The sequence below is a fragment of the Clavelina lepadiformis genome, chromosome 8, assembly GCF_947623445.1.
Source record: "Clavelina lepadiformis chromosome 8, kaClaLepa1.1, whole genome shotgun sequence".
Lineage (NCBI taxonomy): Eukaryota > Metazoa > Chordata > Ascidiacea > Aplousobranchia > Clavelinidae > Clavelina > Clavelina lepadiformis.
Genome location: NC_135247.1, coordinates 5,973,199 through 5,996,727, shown reverse-complemented (window position 1 = coordinate 5,996,727; position 23,529 = coordinate 5,973,199). Strand labels below are relative to the sequence as shown.

The following is a 23,529-nucleotide window of genomic DNA, read 5'->3' as shown; positions in this document are numbered from 1 at the left end:
AAACTAGTGCGCAATGTTTGCACTTGGTGTAAAAACTTCGTATTTTTTTCCAAGTGCTGCATTTTCTTATGCTGTTTGTTCCACCATTTTACCTATCTGCGATTGTACTATTTTATATTTTTCACTTTGAGCTCTTGAGGCATTAAGCTAGTCTCCAATAAAGCACAGATAAACTTGTTTATTAAAGTCCCTTTCATGAGGATAGTAGCAGCAGCCTTTGAGTCAAGTGCCTGTGTCAGACCCCTGCATTGCAGTATTGCCTCATTTATTTGCCTGTATTATTTTTATAGGCCTGCCTACAGTATATCTCGGATTATAACAGCCAACCAACATAATTTCGCCATAGGCCTACAACACGTGCTTGCCCAAAGTTTTATTTTTTCCACGCATGATTTGTTATTAAAAAGCTACCACATTTCTCGTCTGGTCTCTAAGTTTTGTAAAGATGTTTGTCAGTCTGAGGATAAATATTCTGGTATCATATATTATAATTATCCACACCAGCACCATACTACATCACATATTATGTGATTGGTATGTAATTGAATTGAACAAAAAATTTTTAAAAGATAGATAAGCTAGTAAGACTTTGCTTGATGTACAGATGTATGTAGCTGTAGCCTGTAGATGATGTATCTTTAAGCTGAACATTGCCAGACACTCAAGTGGAATGATTCTCTATACATGATTGGCTCCTCAATTTTTCTTGTATCAGTCATACTTTCCGAATATCATGAATTATGGACACAAAGTTGATATGAACATTTCAAAAGCTAAAGTTTTGTGGTCAACTGTATTACCATGCATTGGCATAGCTGCTCTTGTCATGTGTTTGCTACAAAAGGTGAGAAATGATAGTTAGATGATAGAACAAAATGGTAGAGATGATAATGTGGTTTTGCTTTTTAAGCATTTGTGCTGTGAAACTAAAGACTCTAAAATTATAAGTATTCTGCACCATTTGCATATGTTAATCTTTGGATGGTTTTGCAGGTTATATCTTGTGGCAATGAAGAACAGCAGTGCAAAGTTCAATATGAGTATGAATTCTTGAAGCAGAAAGATGTTGATGGAAAAGTACGTAGTCCATAGCATATGTTAGTAAGCAAATAGCTTATGGCAACGTTTTGTCATTATATGATACTGTTAGGCTACTTATCATTTTAATTAATATCTTAGAATTCAAACGTTTCTAAACTCACACAAATTAAAATCAAACAATTTTTTTTTAACGAAAATTTTGTCTCAAAAGTTGAATATTTTTTTTAAAAACTTTAATGTGATTAATGATTCTGTACCGGTAAATGTAAATAAGTAAGCAATCCTAACAAGCATGTTTTTCATCGGAAAAGATTCATATCACAATTGCTAGCTGTGGAAAAATTTATCGATTTGAAAATCAAACTTTTTAGAACTCAAACCACTTCCAAGAATGAAGTAAAGTTGAGTTTTGATGTGTGATTGTAATATTAGCCAAATGTTAAATTATCTTTCTAATAACTCAGAGGCCTTGTTTTTCGCTTTATGATGTTATGATTATAAAATGTATATACCAGTATCAAGCTATTTATTTGTTACAAGCTAGTTTTTATATGTATTCTGTCTTGGTACTCAGGATTTCATTCATGTGCAAGCCCACGATTTAGAAACTGTTAAACGAGTTTGTGACAGCTTTGAAGAATGTGAAGGTTAGTGATGTATTATATATAACTAATATACTGTAAGTCTTGTAGTTACAGAACTATGCAAAAGTTCTGAATCAAAAGGAATGTTTTAGAGGAACATGTTTTTAACATTTCCCTTGTTTTTAAAAGTCATAACACATCTATTTAAAACTCCAGTGAATATTTTGAATTCCGGATTCGCTCAATAGGTAAACGTATAGGTACATTAGGTTAAGGTTTGTCATAGAAAGAAGTGGTACCCAACTGTTAAACTGCTATGTTTAATCAAATTATCACTAGCATGGTCAGTCATTCGAGTGAGTGTATGGTGGTGCATATTTGGAAACAAATATAGATGCCAGATTGCCAGTTTAAAGAAGATGTTTAGTATGACACTCTTTTGCTTTTCTAATACCAGGGATAGTTTGTCAACATATAATAGCAAATTGGATAATTTTTCTTTAGTCGACTGCAGCTGCAGTTGACCAACCTTGCTTTTAACCTCAGAGGTGGTCAAATCACAGAGGTTTCATTTAAGATCTATAATTTGTATGTGATCCTGATTGTGTTTTTATAGCATTTAACAGTAACGGTTGGTTAAAGACATCTTCCTCATCTTACACAACAAACCAAGCTGACCTATACATTAAACAAAAATCAAAGAAATCCAGGGTAAGTTTTTTACCCATAACAAGTCAAATTTGCTGTTCGTTTTTATTTTTAACATTCTGTGTTTAATGATCTATGTGTTAAAAACTGGTTATTGACGTAAAGTAGTATATTGCAATCGCATGAACATAAAATAGTAAATGTGTGTATTTTTTCAGTATGACTATTGACTGTATAAATTACATAGACCTTCTGCCTCAAGCGTAAAACTTTAAGTCATATGCTGTCATGCTGTTTACGAATTTCAGAATTCTGTATTTGCTCCATTCACATCTGAATATACTAAAATGATGATTGGAATGAAGGTAATGAATTATAAACTTGTTGTATGTTTAAATGGAAAGATTTATTTAAATAAATATGTGGTTCATTGCAATCAAATTTATAAAATAAGACAATTTTTAATCTAAAGTAGCCTTCTTGATAATCTTTTTCTGGAAATATTTTACCCTTGTTTTATGACTTGATATAAATATGGTATTACTTTTTTGTTAGATTTATGTTTATGAAACTTCCATTGGTATTGCCCATAGACCTCATCGCACTGGTGGTTATGCTGTGGAACGTGTTTTTGTTGAGCTTTTATTAAAATCACCTTTCATAACCCATGTAAGTGTGATCGTTGTGTCAACTTGTATATAATATCATATATACTGTGTATGTGTAATTGTGTACATATATGTACTTAATACATTTTTCACCTTTTGTTTACAGGTGTTCTCTCATTTTAGGTTTTTACTTCCAAAGTTTTTGTTTTTTTAGAATCCAAATGAAGCAACATTCTTTTTCATTCCAATTCGTTGTTCATCCTATATTTTGGACGCCTCAACTGAGCATGATGGGATATTAGAAGCAAAGCGGATTGTTGGAGAAATTATGAATCAAATTCAGAATTTGTATGTTATAACTGGCCAATTTTAGAAATCATTGATATATATTATATATGTGTGTTTATTAAACTTTGAAGTATCTTGTTCTGTGTTTTGTGCTGCTTTGTACAGACACACCGAATACTTGTTTTAGCTTTTCTTTTTTCTTTAGTAATGTGTTAGGTAATTTTTTGAGGATTTAACTGTAGGCTGTTATTTTGAATACCTTTTCTTGACATTAATGTGTATTTATTTTACATATTGGTTACACAGGCACCCCTTTTGGTCCTGGTCGAATGGTGCAGATCACTTTTATATTTGTGCACATGATATTGGCAGTGGTATTGGAGAGGATTTACTAAAAAATTCCATTGCTCTGGTTAACACTGCTGATTATGAGGACCAGTACTTTATCCCTAATAAAGTAAGTGTTGTTAGGGATATACAAGCATTTAATACAAGCTTATTCATAGCATTGCTAAGGCTAAAAGTTTGTGAACAATGTTTTCTGTTATGGATGCAGGATATTAGCTTACCTCCTGCATTATCACCTGAATTGAGATCATTAAGCAGGGATATGGCTGGTGCTTACATCACTCCAAGTGCAAGAAACATACTTGCTTTTTATGCTGGTGATGTTACAAGGTCTGTAAACTACACCTTTTAGTTTTTTTATTATGAAAGTCATGTCGATAACATAATTGTTCAGCATGAAATTCTCAGTTTTATTGCAATTTCTTATGGAGTTTAGTTTTCATTACTATTGTTTTTTTTTCAACCAGTGGGCGTATTAGACCATCTGCTTATCGACGTTGGTTGAATGATGAAGATATTGTGATATTTGACCATCTACTTCCCACAAATTCGTACAAAAAGTATTTAATGAAATCAAGATTTTGCCTAATTTTGCGTGGAAGAGAGGTAAAAATTTTACAAAATATTAGCTCATGTTCAAAAGTTCTCATCGATATAATTAAAGCAATCAATTGAGGTGTGATTTGAAGTTTAGTTACAATACCTTAAAATGTGCAATGACAACTACGAAATATTAAACAAAAATTTATCTTATTGCTTCGAGGTATGGAGTTCTAGAATAACAGAAGCAATACTTTGTGGCTGTGTTCCTGTGATTCTATCTGACCACTATCATTTGCCCTTACAAGGAATTGTAAACTGGAAGGATTTCTCAATTATTTTGCCTGAAAAGGAGGTGATAGTTGTAATGCTACATTACATTGTTACTTGGCATAAAGTCTTAGCCTACTTCATTATAATATGCTCTGCCCTAGAGTAGTTGAACATGTTATAAAAAGGAAACTCGTAACTTTTGAAAAATAGCTTATGGGCATACAGTACTGGGTAATATTCAGTGTTTCTGAAAGTTAACCAGTTATTAAATTTTCGCAGTTGTTGTAATGACTTGTTTGGGATTGTAAAGTGGGTTTCTATCTTTCAGTAAAGCGCCTTACTTAAGCACTTGAAGTGTAGTGTTTCTGTTGTTTGCATGACCTGTGCTACTAAAGAGAATGAGTATGAACATCTTAAGTGCACTGTTGACTACTTACAACCCAGCAGGCTTCTGCCTACAGAAAGTAGCGTTCGCAACTGTTTATTGCTTTTCCATGGTAACGACTCATATGCTGTTAATGTTACACAATATCTGAAATATTTGTTATAATTCTACAAATCAAAATCATTTATAACCTTGTGACGCATCTTAATAATCTTAACTGAAAATTTAATAACTGAACGTTCTAACTTCCCATGACTGCTAAAGAAGGCTGACTGTTCTTCCCAGTAAGCAGTCAAAATTAGAACGCTAGGAAAAATTCTATTTCAAATGTGCGTTGTAAACTCAACAAAAGTAAATATAAAGAGCATCCTCCCTTCAGCACATGCCAATCAAAGTGTGTACTGTGTACTTCACAAGGTCATCAGGATAAACCAAAACATAAATTAATTAAAGTAAAAAGGTTCCATAAAATGAATAAATTTTTTTTCATAAATTCGAGAGAGCTACTTTGTGTAGCCTTGACCGCCACAACCTTTTAGAGAAAGTTACTGTATTATTTATGATTATTTATCATATAGGTTATTAGTAGGGCCATTTTTATTTTGACCTAAAAAAATTTTTTTTTGACTTTATTTTTATCAAATTTTGACTTTATTTTGACCTAACGAAATTGCTTATTTGTAGAGGCCACAGTTCTTCCTCCAGTTACCTAAACATAATATTTTGTCGATTTCAGACCCAAACGTAATATTTTGTCGAAAAGTCAAGGTGTTTTATGGATTATAAAAAGTGTGTCGTGTTTTTTGGCGATAGATTTAGGTAGCTTGTGTTATTTTGTCCTTGTGAAAAGGGCACTGTGCCTCGATTTTCTCCGCATGGTAAATTCTAATAAACAGCAAATTAAACAGGGAATGCTTGTTGTTGCTCCAATCCAGCTTGATGGCGTTTACTTTTCCTGTGGCTTTCAACAAAATACTTTTTATCGCACTTCACTATAACCTCGCAAAAATTGCACCTTAAATCACCCCCGGGAGTTGCATTAAATTCATCAGAAAAATCTCGACAAATCTGTCTAACTTTTGCTGAAGACGATTTAGCTTGCTTAGGCATTTTTGTATTACAGAATGTCAGTAGGCTATTCCTAAAATCCAAACTGTTGATCTTCGAAAATACCACGTTTATGAAGAGGAAGTGTTTTATAAGAATTATTTAAATACGTAACAATGAACAAACAATGGACAATTTGCGATAAAAGTTACTGGTGATCCAAGTGGGCATTGTGACTTATTTCCTGCTTTTATGGATTAATATGGTTTAATTGTGTCGCAGTTCCTGATTTACAATGCTTCCACGAGGATTTTTACAAGAATTACTCTCAAGAAACACAAAAACTTTGTAAAAAGCCATATTTTGACAAATTTTGACTTTATTGAAAATTTTGACTTTATTGTAAATTTTGACTTTATTTTGACCTATAAACTTCTTAGAAACAATCCCCTAGGTGCTGAAAACAACTTTATTCTTTGATTCGTGGTCAGACGAGGTCCTTAAAAAATTTTGACTTTATTGACTTTTGCGGGCCCTAGTTATTAGTTATGTATGCTTATATTAATGTTTGGTGGCTTATTAACCTTACAGTGTTCAATTGTTCATATACTTTACCGTGAAGTAATTTGTGAACCGGCATGTTTGAAGCCATCAAGGTTTCGACACTTTACCCCATCCGTTCAACTGTTTATAGGATATGTTTAATCTATGCTATGCTAGTTTACGTTTTATTTTTGTTTTTTTTCCTATAAATAGAAGAAAAGAAACTAAGCGGTGTGATATAATTTTGTTTAAAAGATTTCCAGCCACTGTGTCACAGAGCAGCATTCGGTTTTAATTGATGGCTAATGGAGCCTAAAACCTTTTATTGTCGTTTTTTTATTTTCCAAAGAGTTTAGCATATTGGCTGAGTGCATAACAGTAGAGCTCTAAACTGTAATTTGTGAAGTTAACCATTGCTGCACCTGCCCTCTAGGCTTTACAAAAAAAGTCCTTTAAAGGCAGTCTACATTGCAAACTGGATGATAATCGCTGGTTTAGTTGATATTATTATTAATTAAAACCATAATTAATTTGCATTAACTAGCTAACATGAATTTTCTGAATATAAATTGGAACGTCTCTTGCATTACAGGTTTTTAACTTGAAGGATATCTTGCAGAGTGTGACGCCTGGAATGCTAACTGAAATGCAATTTCAACTTAAAAACATTTACCATCACTTTGTATGGAACAATCCTGCTCAACCCAATGATGCTTTCTATTCTGTTATGCTTCAGTTGTGGCAGAAGCGACACATTGTAAGATACCAACCTTTTAACGTATTATAAATGTCTTATAACCCAAATCAGTAAATTTTTCTTAAACATGTTGCACCTTAATGTCTGTCGATTGTCAATGTTTATTACTATAAATGAATCTTGCCAATATTTTTTTTACAAAATGGTTTGTGGCCAACTAAAACTATTGAAATATTGTACAATAAATAAAATATACAATAACGCCAACAGGTTACCTCTGTATTGCGCTCAACAATTTTTCACGGCCATTAGTGTTGTTGTTCTGATGTTTTTACAAATACCAGATCAAATTTTTGTTGTACATTGTTAGAAAAAGAGCGTTGTCCACCTTTAAATTTTTTTATACACCTAAATTTAAAAAATGATTGTATCATGCTTTAAATATCCTGACACAAATCATGTCTAATCATATGAAGCTGTTAATTATATTTATTTATATATAATGTTAATTTGCCATTGGTATGACCGACATCTTACTTAATTGTAATCATATAAAACAAAGTATTTTATTGTATTGGGTGAAGTGCATTTATATATGATAAATAGTTATATCAATAATAGAAAATATGAAATTACTACCTTTTTGATACCTTTTTACTTCCAATTATAATATTTTAAATAGTAAATAAATAGACTTTAGTCGCTCTGATATTGCCAACTACCATACAGTATTACAGAAACCATTGTTGTGTTTACTCGAAGCTGGTTCTAAATTAAGTAAATTGGCTCAATAACTGAGCTTGGTTTTGTGTTAAAATGTGTTGGAGTTTGTTCTTACTTCTTCCCACTGGTTATTTTGATAGTGTTTCAAATTCCAATAACAGTGGTTTTTTAGTTGGTTTGTGCTTTTTACTATATGTTTTTTGTTGAATATAGCTGATTCTGTCTCATGCTGCTTGCAAGTATAAATAATTGTTACATAGTTATTGTATGTTGCTGTAATGTAAATGCGAGTAGTCACCAAGTGAGTATTGATAGTCATTGATAAGATTGATTCATTCTATATATATGGTATTATTGGGTAAAACATTAAAACCTTAACGCCTTAGGCCTTTCCAAAGTAAACAACCTTGCTCAGAAACTAATCGACATTTTGTTGTTTGTTATTCCAGTTTATGTTCAATGTGTTACCTGTTTCTTGCATTGGCCTCATCCGGAGGTATACATTCACTTACTTTTGCACATCTTGGGTATCTTTATCATTTTAGACCAATAGATTTAGTGAATAATTCATGTAAAGAAAATCCAAAAAACGCTGTCATTTGTTGTTTGCTATTTTATCCACCACACAAAATTTGTACAATGCGTAGCAGTGCCACCAAACGTGCTTGTTTTCATGGTTTGGAAAGACAATTTTATAATTTGTTTTAGTTATTTCGTCTTTCAATTATAAAAACTAATGTATTGAAACAAAAAGGTTGGTGCACAATGTATTGCCAGATATCATACTTGATTTGTTGCTTTTCTTGCTATGAATGCTAGTAAATTGTATGTTCCTGCATTATTTTTTTATTCAAAAAAAATAGCACTGTGTATTTTTGGAAGCAAGCATATGAAATTAGTGTGTGAACTATAGTTTGAAATTATATTTGAAGCGTACTGTTCTCGTTGCTGCGCCTGGCATTTCATAGAAGTTGTAATTAAAATAACACAATTCACATATGGTTGTGTTTGCAGAAAAACAAGTATTCAATAACCAAGGAAGAAGTTATAATGAAAGGGTGAAAGTTAAGATCTGAGAAGATATAAGTCTGCATTACAAGCACAAGTTCAGTCACATTTTGCAAAAGCAAGTAAAGTTTATAAGCAAAATTGCATAGATCTTCTTAAGTTAAAGCAGTGGACTATAAAGCAAAGTTTTATAATGAGTTGAGTTACATTTACGCTGTACGGTAGTTAGATATGTTGGTGATAACACAATGCCTTGTAGTTCAGCACAGAGATGGAAATGGACTCACTGTTTATTCCCCGAACCCAACACTTATTTTTTATTCTGGTTTGGCCTGAAAAAAGTTTGAAGGATAAATTTACTGAATTAGTCAAAGATGGGGGAATAGGCGCAATTAAAAATATCATGGCTCACAATTGATATTGATAATAATTTAAAATGTTGAATTTGTAAATCTAAAATATTTTTGTAAGGAGGCCTGAATTTAGCATGTAAATTTCACAAAGCTAAGTTCCAAACCGACTGAAAAAGCTTGGCCCGACTTCCTTCTCTGATTCAAAGGTTGAGCTTTTAGGACTAAACACTGTGATATTTCAATCTTTACTGTGGTTATCGGTTACTTCACAGTGGTAAGTTATAACAACGCTATGCATTTTACCAAATCCATAGCAGATACCCCAGTTATTGCAACTAGGGTTTATATGTTGTCGGAGTCATCATCTACAATTTCATCTTCTGAACTTTCAGAATCTTTTTCCTCCTTTTCACCAAACATGCCTTTCTCAGTCCCCAACACTGCTCTGCCAAAGTGACGCACGTCTTGATCATGTGACATCAAACGCAAGGTGACGACTTTCTGAGCATCTCGCATTCCAGCCACTATCAGATTCCCGTTTATTGCCACTGTGCAGCACTGAAACTGTAGCAATAACGTCATTATTAAGATTATTACATTATGCAGCTCCTGTGGTGTTTTAAAAGATATTTGAAAAGCAGTACAGTATTCTAAAAGTTTCTGCCAGTAGTTACATACTGGTACATCAGGCGTGAATTTTGCCAAAACATATTCTTTTTCCAAGTCCCAAAGTGAGATATCATATGTGAACAGGATTGCTCTTTTTGCTGTGCCCGTAAGGTATACGGTTGTTCCCTGACAACCATTGGACCGTTTGCGCATACGCAGCCCTTCGTAGCCAGGTATCTTGCGATGTGCACCTCGCCTGATAGAGAATGGCACTTTTGGTTTAAAATGTAAATTGTGATGAGGGAACGCGGTGCGACGTAAACCAAAGGTACAGGTTTTCAAGTCATGTCACTCCGCTCATTATCAGTCTAAGCATTAATATTTACTTACTTTAATGGCTCCCATATCTTGAGGTAATTATCTTCAGTTGCGTAAACGACCTTTGACGCATGATCTGACGTGGTTAGGGCGCATACTAGCGGCTCGTTTTTCATTCTTCTAACCACCAAACCCTGCCGCAAGCTCCACACCGTTAGGTATGACAATTTGGCGTCGTCATCGTAATTTGTATGCACAAGATGACAACCGCGAGACGTTACCTGGGCCTTTGAAGGGTAATTAACAACATAATAGTACATGCAGAGCAACTACAGTTCATACGTAGTAACGAAGTAGATTACTTCTCATTTTCATCATATTATCTATTCCCAATGTGTGCAAGACTATAAGAGTCGCAAAATGCTTGTGTCAGTCAATTAACCGAGTTTGCCATTCAAACTCCACTAAATTAAAATATTCTGCGATGATTAACCAACGCTCAATAACCTGATGTAAGAGCAACATCGAGTGCTTGTTGGTCAATGTGTGAATGTGTTGCTGAGATTCCATGTCAAACACGGCCACGTGACGACTGTAAAAAGAACAAAGAAGGGTGCTTTCATCATCACTGAGCATCATTTGATCGATTGGTTTGTTGCGCTCCTCAAAGGAAAGATGAAAATTTGAATCTTCGCTTGATTTTGGTATCGAGGCAACCACCAGCCTTTTCGCAGTCTACGTGAGAGGTGTGTGTGAAAAAAGGAATCAGGTGAGGGTATGCTTTGCCCGCTGGAAGGTTGGTATTTCGTATATTGCAATGACTAGATAGGTTGCAGCATAGGTATAACTTATTTAACATATTTGTATAAATGCAGGTTCCGTTTATATGTTTGCAAATGATGTTCTTACTTTCTGCCGTTTTAATTTTCTCCTGCTCTCATTCTTCTTCTCCTTGGCAGCCCTCTCTGCAAGCTCGTATTTGCTGAAGTTGAGTCGGAGTTTAGATAAAACCTGGATTATAAATCAACCATTTGAATATATTAGTTGACACATTAGAGTTGTTTCAATTTTTTTTTTGATCAGAATTTTGGCGAAAACGTGCCTTTAATTTTGACTGAAATCATTGTCGAATTAAATTTGACAACATCTGGCAAACCAAGTTTGTTACCTCCCCACTTATTAAGCTCCAGATGACGAAATAAGTCCTGTCGTGTGATACGGCCAGCAGTTTGTCGAATCCCAAGATCCGATACTCGTGGCTTGGACAGACTGTCACCGTCACCGGGTGCAGTTTCTTCGTGTACTTCTTTGTTCTCAGATCGTAGATATAGATTGTTTTGAACACCTAATTAATCAAAGATGTTGGTATTCTGATTTATTGCCACCCCAACAAAGCAAAATGAGCTGTGCTTTATTAAAAACGAAATATTTGCCACATTGAACAGCACAAATTGTCCTCAGGCACATCTTACTTCATGTATGTTCTTACATGCTATAGTTAACACTTACCAGCCGAGAACCATCGTCAGAAGAAGAAATTCCGCGATCCGAAAGTACAATCACTTGAACGTCTTTGACCACAACAACATCGTTCTTTTCCAGCAAACCACGTTCTATGCTCACCGCTTCTCCTTTACACCTGCCTCGAGTGATGTTCCACACCGTGATTGGGCCATTGTCCATGCCGCGAGCCACAACATATCTACGCGTAAGGTTGTGACAATAACTGTTACATTGCTACCTCTAACAATTTCGCATTAACCAAAATCTTTCTTTGCTACAATCTACTCAGTGCTCATATACAAACTGTTTGTGAAAGTCCTTTCAATATTTCTACAACGGAACAATTTAATTTCAGACTGAAAATTGTTCAGATTTTACCTGCTGTTACTTGTAACAGGATAGAATTCTCCGATACCGAGGGACTTTTCCTTTACTTGTGTTTTGCTCAAAGTCTTCTTATCGATCCTTGCGGCAAGATTATGGACCTGAAGCGTTGTCTCTGTTTCACTGCAGGTGAGGCAACATTCCAGGTCGACGCAGCAACCTACAAGTAGAAAGTTGATAAAGTCGCTATTAGCTTCAGAAAAACATACATTATGACTTTATATTGATGTAAACGTAGTATTTGAAACATTTGGTTCTGTTTAATTTTGCTAGTATTTATTACTAGTGAAATTGTTTAGTTTTACTAATGAAGCACATTTCTGCGTTTGATTGTTATCTATTTTTGATGATTATACGTTGTAGCAAACCTTGTGTCGAGTGAATCTTCTGATAAGCCATGTGCTGGTGATTGCCGGTTTCCACATTCCATACTGCTACCTCTGTACCGGCAGATCCCCGACATAGCGCGATGATATGTGATCCCAAACGGTTCAGAAATATGTCGAAAATCTGATAAATTTGAATGGTTAGGTTTAACCAAGTAACAAATTTTTCACTTTCGAAACAAATCTTATTTAACTCACAGAATCTTCTGGGCAAGCCTTGAAGGCTCTCACGTGCCCGTAGTTTATTGCGTCATACACTTCAAAGGTTACGATTTCATGTAGAAGCATGTATCTGCGCTTGCAGGCGATGACGTAATACTCACGGGAAACCTCAACATGGGTGATAAGAGCAAACCCGTCTTCATTCTAAACGTCACAAAAATAGTATTACACCTAAAAAGACCTCCAGGCAGTGTTTTAAAAGTTTCGCTACACTCGGGGGTGTTCACTTACGTTTAGCTTCAGAGTTTGTAAGTGTTTTGCACGCTTTACGTCATATACATAGGCCTCATCACACGCGTGAAAGGAATAGAGGATGGAATTGCTTCTGGAACACTTTGCCGTCAACAACCACTGTTCATCTCTCAGAGTCAAATGATCAGGTGAAATGTCGATCTTGTGCGTCATTCGCATTCTGGAATCCAAGGTGTTGGTTACATAAACAGATTTCGCTTTGTGACGTTATAAGAACTTTACTTACTTCTCCAGATCCCACACTTTGAGAAGCTTTGCTTGATCACAGAAGACCAGGAGGTAAGACTGTCCATCACCAGCTGCTGATATCACAACTCTTTCTTCGTTCGGTTCAGTCAGGGTCGAAACAATCGATTTAGTTCGCAAGCAAACTGCGCTAATCTGTATTGGATGACCAATTTTTGAATGAAAACTGGTAAAAGCTGTTATGGGTTTACAGTCTCTAAACTGACCTTGTTTTTTCGATCAAGCAAAGCGACGTAGTTGTTTCCCATACATAAGCACAATGAAATCACATGACGTGGCATTCCCCGCAACGTGTGAGTTACTCGTCCGCTGAAGAGATCCCAGATCTATACAGACGTCCACATTTTACAATACTTTGATATGATCGGCTGCTTACTTGGTCCCACGCAAAACTAACTGTTTGTTGTTGCTATTTGATCATTTACGCACAAAGTTTCCCCACCTTCAGCGTTTCGTCACGTGATGAGGTAATTGCGCGATGACCGTCGCTTGTCATGGCTAAAGCGTTGATGACGTCATGATGACCAGAATGTAAGTCGAAAAGGATTTCTCTAGGAGCGACAAGACACGTTCCGGATGGGATTAGGACGGGTATAGGCGATCGCCGACATTGAGCAATTAGTCGCCTGAAATGGTGGGTTTAACTTCATATTGTCTAATTTTGCTTAAAATAGTACTGTACAGAATTGCGAACAATCACGCATTTAAGTAAATTCTCGGGTCAAATCGGGAATTAGAAATTTTAGGAAACACTTATAATAAGATTTACTGACCTGCAAGATGGATACTTTCTCGGATCCATGCGAGCCAAGGGCTTATCTTTTTTCAGGATTTCATGCAAACGTCCGACAAGCTGTGCCGCTAGCTGTCTTGGATCTTTTTTCAATATCTTCCTTGAAAGGTGAAGGGCCTCCGCTAAAAGACGCAGGTCATTGTCGGAGCGATATGGAACCAACACTGATGAAATTGTTTCGATTAAGCCCTTTGGATGTAAAACACAACATGAAACTTTTCTCTAAACCCAAAGTCATTTTGAACTGCTTGCATTAGAATTGCGATTTGCTTACTTCATACAATGAGCTTTGTATTTTGGCTAGGAGCCACTCGTAATTGAAAAGCATGTCGTTCTTAATTTGTTCCAGTGTTCGGCATTGGAGGTAATGATACGGGGATTCTGATAGTCTTCTGAGATTGAAAATTGTCTTTGAGGTTATCTTGTGTTTCTTATTATGCCTTGCTACCCCTGAAAAAGAAACTTGTATTATCGAAGTCCTTATTTATTAAGTGAATATTACAACTCGTTTAACTTTTTCAAACCTGATTCTTTTCGAATAATATTTTCATGGTTTTCTTCCTTGATTTCCCATGACAAAGGCTCTCCGATGAATTCGCTGCAAAGGGCTTGAACAGGTAACTTACCCTTAGTAGCTTTCTCTTTGGGCTGGCTAGTGAGTTTGGTTGGAATCTGACTGGTAAAGTAACAAGCCATCAGATGGTGGTAATATTTTTGATTCTCCTTTGTTGCCATGTACCTGTTAAGTTTAGAGGGCTAGTTAATTTTTATGAAGTAATTGCTATGGCACACTTCTTTTCAGTTTAGTTAAATACTCGCAGTTGGAATGAATGCCTCACCTTTTCTCGCAAATTCTTTGATAGATTTCATGCTTCCATCTGAGAGTGAGCAGATTATCTGATAACGTTTCATGAAGGAAAATGCTGAAATCTTTAAAAAATCGTTGCCACAATATATCTGGAATTCTTTGCCGCTTAACGAACTCAACAACCGGGACCAGAGGTTTCTCATTGGAAACGCGTTTACTGTTGGTTCTGGTGGCAGAGGACTTGCTACCAACACTTTTACTGTTTATTTCGTTCACTATCTTGTTGTTCGCTTGGGCCAAGGAACGAATTTTAGTGTTTTGGTGGGTCGGATTTCTAGCAAGTAAATCTACTATCCACTTGCTTATATTTTGGTCGTATGACAATAAGCATCGTATTTCGCTGCTTGTTAACCCGTGAGCCGACAGTGCTAATAAGCAAGATGCTGCTGCAACCATTGGCCGTCCGTGTTTATCTTCAAGCCACCGAAAGAAACAATGAACAAAAGACTCAATGTCGTCTGCGTTCTGTGGCAATTGATCAGCGCACTCTTCTAGTGTGGTAGATGATCTCCATATTCGAGAAATCAGCAAACATATTTCAGCAGCTAGAGCCCGAGGACAGAGCTTACATTTTTCGAGGATCACTTGGATTTGCTGGGGTGTAAGGCTTCTTGACTCTATTTCTAGCAGCTTAGTGACTATGTCTTCTAAAAACGTATTTGCTTCTTCATTCGGAATTTCTAATTCGGTGCCCGAACTCCTGAATTTCAAAGGCGAAAGCAACACAAGGTTTGTGATACGTTTACAGGTGAATTCATCGTTGAAATCATAAAGTTCTTTTAGAATCTGGTAGGAGTTTATCGAGTGTTTTCCTGTACTGTCCGCTGTATTGTGTAAATTTGTCTGACCCATAGAACTAGTGCTTCGTTTGAGGGAGCTAGAAGATTTGCTCCCTATGTTTTCTGTTATACCTTCCTTGGTTACGGATACTACGACTTTTACGTGCTTAGGTAACTTAGCAGGCAACCATTTGAACTTTTTCGCATCGTGCTCGTCTCTCAACCCATCCAGATTATCAAGAAACAAAACTAAAGGGCACAACTTGGAGCCGCACTTATTGAGCAGGTTTGAAAATTTGAGAGACAAATCTCTGAAATTGAGATCGGCGGCATGTTCACTTTCTTTTTGTTTTGGTTTCATGATTTCTGACTCGTCACTTTTATCGGTTCCTGATTCCCTTTCAATTTCATCCACTATGAGCCGCAGCTGGACACAAATGCTGGAGAGGAACGTGCGCGGGTGAATGGAATCGCTGGTCAGTCCAATACTCCTACAACACGTAGCATAATTTCTTAAGTGAGTTCGACTCAGTGCGATTATAAAAGGTGTTGCATAATTTACCTAAATAACACCCTGCATGGTTGTGAGTCATTGACGTAATCTTGTAGCACGTTTATTCTTCTCGCTTTACCTTCCATCCACGTTTGCGTCATAATAGCAGCCTGGCTCATTAATGCTGTTTTTCCGCAACCTACCTCTCCACACACAACCAGTGGTTTTCTACGCCGGATTATGTAAACAATAACAGGCAAAACATTCGCTTTATCCACAGTAGGCTGTTTTGTTTTAACGTGGTCGTGTTTGTTTCATTAGCTAACCTGTTTTTCGAGGTACGAAGGTACGACTTGATCGCGTACAGAGCTGACTGTTGTCCAACAAAACTACTAGAAAGCGATCGAGCCATCCCAGCGTGTTCTTGGATCTCCTCCGTGAGAAAATTGCGTTCCTAGAAAAAAACTACCGCCTGGAGCATTTCTACAAAAATGCCTTTTTGGTTGCAGCTCATATAAAAGAACGTTGTAGAATGTACGCTTCCTCTGCTTTACCTTAGCGTGATACTTTTCAACTGCATTGTCAATCTGCATCGTGCACACGTTGTAGAAGTCCAGGCCCATCCTTTCTAGGTACATTGACCAGGTTCGATTAAGATTTTTTTGCTTGAGGTTGGCAGTGTATGCTCTCTGCACTGCTTGCCAAGGGAGAGGGTAGTCACGGATGTTTGAGTAACCTAACTGTAATAGAAGAACGATATGTCCACATCACTACAAGGCTAACCACTGCTTGTTGTATTCATAACTATAATAGCTGTAACCTATATATATCTTAATGTTGATGGAACTAGATAATAAACGGTTGCAACACTGACTTTCTCCGTAAGATTTTCGGACAATTGTTCTATTTTATCAACAGCCCGTGCTTCAAGTTCAACTGTCAGTGGTTTTAATGGAATGAAATTTTTTAATTCGTCATCGGTCATGAAATTCTGATAGTCATGCAGATTTCGGTGAAACCAGAAGCAAGATTCACTTGCACGGCTTACAGATACTGAAGTTGCCAGGTGTATTTCTTCTTCTAATGCTATAAATTAGAACGGGTATGTTAACAATTACATGTATCAGTAATTAATCAGTATACACTGCCGAGTTTAGTGTATTGAAATTGAATAAATGACATATATATAATATAAGAAAGAAACACTAGAGGAGTAAACAAAAAACTTGTAATTAAGTGTAATTCTTATATAAAAAAAATCCTTGTTTTCTTAATATCGGAGCCCGTGGGTATACAAGCGTACTGCACGCTACACTTTACGTTAATTTGAAAAAATTTGTTTGAGTCAAACGCTTGCTTTGGCGTATTTGTTTTTTGATTTTTTTTGTCCAAAGGACACATAAAACGGACAATTGTCAACTTACATGTGCGAAAAACTTTTTTCTTCCACTGCGTGATGATTGGTTCACTTTGGGATTCGTAGTCCTCCTGGTATGCAAAGTAGGCTAAGATGCTTTGAAGTTTTGTTTGAATTTGCATCCAGTATTGTTGTTCGCGACGACGCTTTTCAATTTCACTGTTACTTCCAGTTGTAGTTATTGAGGCGAACGTGCTAAACTCGCCACTGAGAAAAGTTTCGTCACGATTAGCGGACATCGCTGGCAGATTAGTCACAAATACAGGTAGTCCTCTGCATTTGCCTTCATGATGTAGCCTACCTGATATCCTTTAATCTGTATGGGGAGGATGGGGTGTTGGTATCCCGCAAATACCACTTCCTGAGCAAAGTTTCCTCATTGTTCCACGTTTTCATCTTTTCACGCAGACTGCTAAGTTTATCCTCATGTCTTGTTACTTCTTTCTTTTTTGTACTTACGCCAGATGCCGCACTACCTAACATAACAACTTTAAACGTAACTGATGACGTGATCAAAGCGGAGTAAGGCAAGTAGACTACTCGTTATAACTAGGCTTATATCATAAATTAACCACGAGATGACAGATTTGAAGAGTTGCTCTTAAGACTTGCGACTTTTCCCAGTAATTTTGTCGTATTACCATTAAAGGTGATATCTGAGCTTGCGGGAGAATCTATAAAATAAGTTGATGTTAAAAGGAAACAATTTGTAAAACGTCGTTGAAACTCATTTCAGTGGCAGGTTTACAACATTTCATTGTTGTTTTATTTAACCTTGCTTGCTTGACGGTTCGAAGTTTTCGTACACTGCTTGACCCATAGATGCGTTAAGTTCTAGTATTTGTAATTCAATGTTAGCGACTTCCTCCTGTATTCTTCTCATTATCCATTCAAAAACAGGATTGGGAATCGATGCTGGTAACTTAAATCGGGTGCCCACCGTGTCTCCCATAAAGCACTGAAACGCAATAACTTATCGATTGCTTGAATCGCAGTAAATTGTGAGATAAATCAACCGGGATCCAAGCGTAAAAATCATTGCTTTAAAGTAATCAAAATTATAGGAAACGGCTTTCAGTTAAATACTTATTTCACAATGGAAATAACTAAAAGGAACTTTTACAGTTGAACATCTTTGAGCAATATTTCAAGGATCTGTTTCTACACTGTTTTAATGCTTGCTAACTTCACACCAGAATATTTTGCCAAAGTCTGTCCCGAAATTGTCATCAATGAAATAGAATAACAATAGAAGTTAGTAATTCAAGATTTAGTGAGAAAAACTGACTCAAGTGCACTTGGTTGTAGAAAATCATAGAATTTTCATCAACATTGCTAAGTGCACTTTTGACTTCACTTTTTCTAGTAAACATGTACTAAATTAAATTGTATTAACAAAATTTGCTAGCTCTTGTTGATTTATCAGATTGTTATAAAAATTTACGCATATATTTTACAATCCTCTACTATCCAATGGTATAATGTTGCCAAAGTAGCTTGAGTATACTTGGGTTACTTTTGCAATACATTTCACACTTACTCGTCAGTGTCTAAGGTTAGGTGAGTCACAACTGAGTTCATTAATTTCAAAAAGCAGGTAAAGGAATATATGTTGGACGTATTGACTTACCATAAAACATGGACCTAAACTATCCTTGAAGCATTGTCTCATCAACTCCGTTTGCATATGCTCCAAGGAATGTTCACTGTCGACGAAGAACTTTGAATAGTTGCGCTCTAGCGCTGCAGTTTCCATTTCAGATGGGAATGAATTTAAGTCTATCAGCTCGAAGGTCAGATTTCTTTCGCGGCAAAAATTTCGGAGCTTTGGCGTAATAGCGTCGTTCAAGTAAGATCGTTCTATCGCAGTATCTATCCCGGCCGAAATGACATAGATGGAAACCTGCATGAAGAAAGACTTTTTGCTAAACTTTGCTGGCTGATACTGATTTGTGTCTCAGAACTTCAACCTACTTTTCGACGTAATGGTGGCTCTGGGATAGTGACGTCACCGAGGATGATTTTTGAAGTGAGTTGACTCCTTGTGTCCGGATCAACCTCTTCATCTCTTTCTGCTATCTCCTCTTCAAAAATGTTATCCCTGGAGGTCTCACTGCAAAGCACTGACATTGTATCTAACAATTTAGCATTTGTTGACATAACTTGTAGGTTTCGTGTCTTTTACCCGGAATTTTTGTCTTGTGTCTTGTTTTGCTCCGATGAACTGGCATAAGATGAAGATGGAAGTGACTCCACAACGAAAGAATTGTTTGTTGCATCGTCTCTTGCAGTTATCACATCAGATAGGAAGCTTCCCGACCGTGAACGTTCTGGAGAATCCACTTGCGATTTCCAGTCAGCGAATAACGTGACGTCACCTGTAATTAAAAAATGTCAGCTCTGTTTTGAAAATGAAAGCTTGAATAAACTTCATAAAACCTATTTAATTCACGGTTAAACAAATTCTTCTGTTTGCGGTTCAGTTTTTATACACTTTAGTAAAACTTTAAGTAAGGCAAATAATTGGAATTTACAAAGAAAAGCTGCTCGTTAAATCATAAAGACTATACATTTACTTCAATGGCTTCCCAATGTTGCGCAAATACAACTTTTTCAACACAATAGCAAATGTTTGTTTTGGGTGGGCCTTTTAATTTTGCCGGGCAAACAAACAGTTTTCTGGAGAGCGACTGTTAAGAAACATGTTTCCTTGATATCCCATTTCTTAAAGATTTGGTTAATTCCTCAAAAACTTGGCTTTCCATAAGGATTAAACATGTACATATAACAAAGTATTTTCTATAAATTTGCTGCTTTTAATACCTATTGGGATATCCGGGTCGACAATATCTGTCGTTTTGATGCGGCACGATGATGGCACCTTATCTCCATCCAACTTGCGCGTGTGTTTAGACGACGGCAGTAGTTGTCCATTAATAGATGTAACACTTGATAGAGATCCTTGTCGCATCGCAACATGCCCTTCTTTTTTTGACTCTGGAATTTCGACTAAAGTTGATCTGTGAGGGAAATGTTGTTTTAGTAATAGTTTTATGTAGTCAATACCCGGATAGGTTGGATTAAACGTCGATGTGTGTTTAAAGTTGATTCAATTTAATGCTTTTTGCAAAAGACCAGAGTTTCATAGCCTACCTTCGGCGCACTTTTTGCATTAAAAGCGATACGCTTCGGTCGGACTCGTTAATTGACTTCTGCAATTGCGAAGACTCTTCTTCTTTTATTATGTCATTATCGTTTGACCTCAGTCTACCCTTCTCCTCAATCCAGTCAGTAAGTCCAGTATCAGTGCTTATGCAAATCGTCGGCCGCGATATGGGAGGTAATGGTTGAAAGGTTATGGAGCGTTCCTTGTTGGCTTCGTTTACATTCACACCGTTGGTTATTGCCGTTAGTCCCTGCTGAGAATCCTTAACACAAGTATGACTAATTACCACCTTTGAACTTTGTAATAGCTCCATTGCGAGAAATTACTGCGACCTATAGTGACGAAAACTCAAGCTCTCTGAAATATAGGTGGATATAACTAAGTAAAAGACGATATTACTTGAGATATTGTGCTTGGTCGTCTTGAGAGTGCTGATGGCTCATCGCTTTCACGAAGATTTTCTAAACGCGAGGTTGCCGCAGAACTGAAATTCTAACCAATCACAATTGTAAGTTAAAAACCACATTGCCATTATCAGCATTGATTGTACTTTTTCCCTTCCCGTAATGGATAAGGATAACTTACCAGTGTTGAGAGAGATGGTCCTCTTGATCTCACGGCGTGCATCCATCTCAAAGTATCTTCATCAAAGCTGTCCATGCTGGCAATACTGTCTTCCTCATCATTGAGCGCTTTTATTGCTTGTAGAAATAAACGAATTTTAACGATGAAAGTGAAACACACCACAATAACGCATTTGCCCGTGCTATGGAAAATTCCTATATTCGCCTTGTTTATTTGTATTGTGAGGTATCAGATTCGAACGATGCATATCTACTATGTCGCAGTTCAAAAAAGTGTCAGTTTACTCAACTGTGTTGTTCCGGTTTATGAAAGGGTCGATAAAAGACAACGCTTTTGATATAGTCTAATATCAAAACTATGTACACTGAAAATTTCTGTATTTAAACGTGCTAGACACTACACACATGGAGATATTATGACACAAATGTTTAAAGACGAATCAAGGCTTCGTAGGATTAATTATCAAAATGAGGCCCTGTACTCAAACCATACGTGCTGTTTACGCGGATTTATCGTTGTTTTCTTTAGAACTGAAACATAGAACATTGTTTATGCTGTCACCAAGTATTGTGAGATTACTTGTCTTGGAAGACTTTTAATGTCATTGAGTGGCGACTGACAGGCTTGCTGAGAGAAGTTGGATCATTTTCAGTCATTGTCAAAACAAAACATTTGGTTGCTGGATTGAACTGGTATACTATTGTACTCGTCCGTATCCATGGAATTTAGGAATCACTCGAGATCCTTTTTTTGAATTTTAGAAGTGTCTCCTAACAACTCTTCAAACTAAAATGTTGTTATGAGGCGCGTGTGATATTTATATGGAAAATGAAATCTATTTACTTCTACCCACTTAATAGTTGCTGAACTTATGCTTGAGCCTTGTCCATCACATATATCGATTGGCAGTGAAATGGAAACGAAAACAATAGAAAATGCATTTTTGTTGGCAATGTTAACGTGTTATTGAAGTAAATGTAACAAAATACGTATACAGTACATCGAAATGTAGTTTACGTTACGAAGGCCTATCGTTTTTTTACCTTCATATTCAATGCTTCTACGTTCATGCTGTTTCAGTAGTTTATACCGCAAATGATGAACAATTAGCTTGTCGTTTTGTTTGCTAACTCTCCGGGTTGGTAGATGCCAATGGCCGTCTTCGTTCTGTACGAAGACAATTTTCACACAATCTTTTTATGCGTCAGTTATATCTTTGCGTTGTTGTCTTGTAATCAAACTTACAACGAACCACTTTTTTTAAACAGATAAGTAAGGAGAAAGACTTTTTGTATAACTATTCACAGATAAGGCAAGACGTTAGAACCTTGAAACGGCTACTCAAGGGTACTTGGTGGGCTTATGGCCGCAATCAAGACAAGAGTTGCAATCGAGTAGCTTATTGCTGCTAGGTATTGGACAAATTAATTAAACTGACCCTTTTCGTCTTCGTTTTTCGGTTTAATATTTGCGGGAGCTTGATTGGCCTTTGCGCATTAATGGCTCCACCGGTTCCTTCATCGTATTCAGGTAGTCGCATAATTGCAATACTTTTAGCCCTGGTTCTTGCGACTAAATGCTTGTGACTTTCGCCGGCATAACTTGCTTTTCTATTCCCTACTGGGGGTAATACTAATGTTTTCTCCTCTCCCCGCTGGATCAGTTCCTTCTTCTTAAAACCAAGAACCTAAATTCAAACAAAGGTAAAGTTTACACAACTTTAAAAATTTAAGTAAATCAGATATGAATTAGAGAGGTAAGATATGATGGTCGCGTTAATTCGTGCGGTTTAATATGACTATGACTAACGCTGACATAAATGCACTCTGTAAACGAAGTGCTTTTAGAAAAGTTTTCCCCCATATGGAATTTGAATCGCAAATGATGATTATTTTAAGTTAATACAAATTGGTTTATAATTTGAAATTAAAACCAGACCGCCTGTTACTTAAACTTAAAAGCGCTACCAAAATTGATTAACGTTCTAAAAACATATTTTCACTTTACCCCGAATTTCATCACTTCTTCCAGCTGCATCTGTCTGCTTTGTCTACGATAGAAGTTTGCCGTTAGTCCGGTTTCTTCCATACCGTCGACACGTAGTCTTCAAGACTGATTCGATTGTTAGGCCGTAAATACGTCACATACGTTCATTACGCACCAGGGACAAAGCCTTGATAACAACAGTGTTTAAACAAAGTTTGGGCATTTCCATCATACTTTAGCTTAATATAAGGCTATAGTTCTCACAAATTTCCCCAGTAAATCGCGGCATCGGGTTTTGAACTGAACAATAAAAGTGGCTTTCAATTATTATTGTAGCTGACTTACACGCCAAATACACAAATATTTAAACTCCCCAAACCTGCACACCCAGCAAATAGTACCCATTATATAAAACCCACTACTTTTCCACACACTG

General features: G+C 36.4%; 2 protein-coding genes across 5 annotated transcripts; one reads left to right on the top strand and one right to left on the bottom strand.

The window, feature by feature from the left end:
- Window positions 1-572: 572 nt before the first annotated feature.
- LOC143468372 (uncharacterized) lies at window positions 573-8,722 on the top strand. Its single transcript, XM_076965548.1, has 12 exons — window positions 573-844; window positions 994-1,077; window positions 1,616-1,688; window positions 2,242-2,336; window positions 2,582-2,638; window positions 2,829-2,942; window positions 3,096-3,229; window positions 3,476-3,626; window positions 3,726-3,847; window positions 3,985-4,123; window positions 4,281-4,412; window positions 6,898-8,722. The coding sequence occupies exons 1-12, from the start codon at window positions 734-736 to the stop codon at window positions 7,090-7,092; spliced, it is 1,407 nt and encodes a 468-aa protein (XP_076821663.1). The 5' UTR covers window positions 573-733; the 3' UTR covers window positions 7,093-8,722.
- On the bottom strand, window positions 8,683-23,509 carry LOC143468371 (uncharacterized). 4 transcript variants are annotated; one of them, XM_076965544.1, is made up of 37 exons: window positions 23,115-23,509; window positions 22,546-22,794; window positions 22,151-22,274; window positions 21,108-21,223; window positions 20,922-21,014; window positions 20,510-20,784; window positions 20,180-20,376; window positions 19,542-19,734; window positions 19,331-19,469; window positions 18,987-19,259; window positions 18,131-18,314; window positions 17,929-18,030; window positions 17,658-17,832; window positions 17,364-17,563; window positions 16,814-17,025; window positions 16,494-16,679; window positions 16,266-16,393; window positions 16,009-16,167; window positions 14,639-15,937; window positions 14,324-14,538; window positions 14,074-14,249; window positions 13,780-13,988; window positions 13,449-13,632; window positions 13,213-13,332; window positions 12,987-13,141; window positions 12,740-12,920; window positions 12,485-12,652; window positions 12,269-12,410; window positions 11,895-12,060; window positions 11,523-11,715; window positions 11,182-11,358; window positions 10,923-11,024; window positions 10,521-10,748; window positions 10,086-10,300; window positions 9,765-9,951; window positions 9,390-9,650; window positions 8,683-9,065 (listed from the first exon to the last, which is right to left on the bottom strand). In XM_076965544.1, exons 1-36 carry the CDS (start codon window positions 23,193-23,195, stop codon window positions 9,429-9,431), a joined length of 7,425 nt encoding a protein of 2,474 aa, XP_076821659.1. In that variant the 5' UTR covers window positions 23,196-23,509; the 3' UTR covers window positions 8,683-9,065; window positions 9,390-9,428. The 4 variants fall into 4 exon arrangements, with proteins under 4 accessions (XP_076821659.1, XP_076821658.1, XP_076821660.1 ...); XM_076965543.1 differs by having other exon boundaries at window positions 8,683-9,650; XM_076965545.1 differs by having other exon boundaries at window positions 8,683-9,650; window positions 17,998-18,030.
- Between the last annotated feature and the right edge of the window lie 20 nt (window positions 23,510-23,529).

Coding starts and splice junctions, on each gene's coding strand:
- LOC143468372 (XM_076965548.1), top strand. CDS start 734: ATGAATTATGGACACAAAGTTGATATGAACATTTCAAAAGCTAAAGTT. Junction 2,943..3,095: donor AATCACCTTTCATAACCCAT/GTAAGTGTGATC, acceptor TTGTTTTTTTAG/AATCCAAATGAAGCAACATT. Junction 3,627..3,725: donor AGTACTTTATCCCTAATAAA/GTAAGTGTTGTT, acceptor TTATGGATGCAG/GATATTAGCTTACCTCCTGC.
- LOC143468371 (XM_076965543.1), bottom strand. CDS start 23,195: ATGGAAGAAACCGGACTAACGGCAAACTTCTATCGTAGACAAAGCAGA. Junction 14,250..14,323: donor TATTATTCGAAAAGAATCAG/GTTTGAAAAAGT, acceptor TTTCTTTTTCAG/GGGTAGCAAGGCATAATAAG. Junction 12,411..12,484: donor AGGCTTGCCCAGAAGATTCT/GTGAGTTAAATA, acceptor CAAATTTATCAG/ATTTTCGACATATTTCTGAA.